The 1017-nt window shown below is 30.7% G+C and overlaps 1 protein-coding gene across 2 annotated transcripts in view; it reads right to left on the bottom strand.

The window, feature by feature from the left end:
• Positions 1-516: 516 nt before the first annotated feature.
• Positions 517-1017, bottom strand: part of LOC119585712 (keratinocyte-associated protein 2-like) — an 11044-nt gene continuing 10543 nt past the window's right edge. For both annotated transcript variants that reach the window (XM_037934398.1, XM_037934397.1), the window contains one exon: positions 517-974. In XM_037934398.1, coding sequence (XP_037790326.1) covers positions 872-974 — 103 coding nt within the window. In that variant the 3' untranslated portion in view covers positions 517-871. The remainder of the gene's footprint in view (positions 975-1017) is intronic.

The following is a 1017-nucleotide window of genomic DNA, read 5'->3' as shown; positions in this document are numbered from 1 at the left end:
AGATAGAGACACCGTAAATTTACACTAGTCTACGATTGAATATTCGTTTTCTGTTACCTCCAAAGAAAACTGAATAATATTTTTTTCGGATTAACAGTAGAAGAGTTAGTTTATACCAGTGTCACGACTGAAATGTTTTTAGACGGCCAATAGATTTGTAATTTTCTTTAGTTTATGTTGATCATTCAGATCAGATTTGGTAAAGACTTTCCAAAACATGAACATTGCTTTTGTTATTTCTTTAGTAATCTTATGTTCTATATTTTTTTTAAAGTTCAGTTCCAAACTACTCAAGATTTTTCCTGTGAATCAGTAGCAAAAGGTAATTTGCTGGTCTACATCTTCTATTTATCTATCTATGCATTTGCACATTTAACATTATCAGCTACAGGTTAGATATGCCTCATGTTTGCTTATTTGTCTTTCTTTCCTTTTGAATGCTCATTTCCCAGGTGCTTTTTCATTTTTTTGTTTCACATATTCAGGTTTCACGGAGGATAGATAAATAGAATTTCATTAATTCAAATGTCCTTTATTAGAAAATCACGGCAAACTTGTGCATTTAATTGTCTTGAGGAAATTAAATATAGTTTCCTGCTTCTTTCACATCCATCTCTATTAAACAAAAACAACCAAGTATTTTGAACAACATTTATTACCTAACACAATTATCTTCCATAATGATGGGCCATCTCATATCCATCACTGCAAATGTACCAATTTTTAAAAACAAAATAGTAGAAAAAATAATAATCACAATGGAATAAAAACAGGGAAATTTTTTCCATTTGCAAAACAGAAAAATTAAGGAGAGCAAGTTTATGAATGCTGATAGTTTTTGACATTAAAATTTCCTTTACTTTCTTCATCCTTATTTCTTCTTCTTGTAATTGGTATTGTGGGACACCTGAGCGGAAGTTGTTGATTGGCTGAGTTTGTTGATGTAATACAACCCTACTATTGAACAGAGCAAACTGAAAAACAAAACATACATATGATTAACAACTTCACGGCACT

Source organism: Penaeus monodon, chromosome 20 (assembly GCF_015228065.2).
Source record: "Penaeus monodon isolate SGIC_2016 chromosome 20, NSTDA_Pmon_1, whole genome shotgun sequence".
NCBI classification, from domain to species: domain Eukaryota; kingdom Metazoa; phylum Arthropoda; class Malacostraca; order Decapoda; family Penaeidae; genus Penaeus; species Penaeus monodon.
The sequence above is the reverse complement of the archived record's forward strand: the minus strand, read 5'-3'. Positions and strand labels throughout refer to the sequence as shown.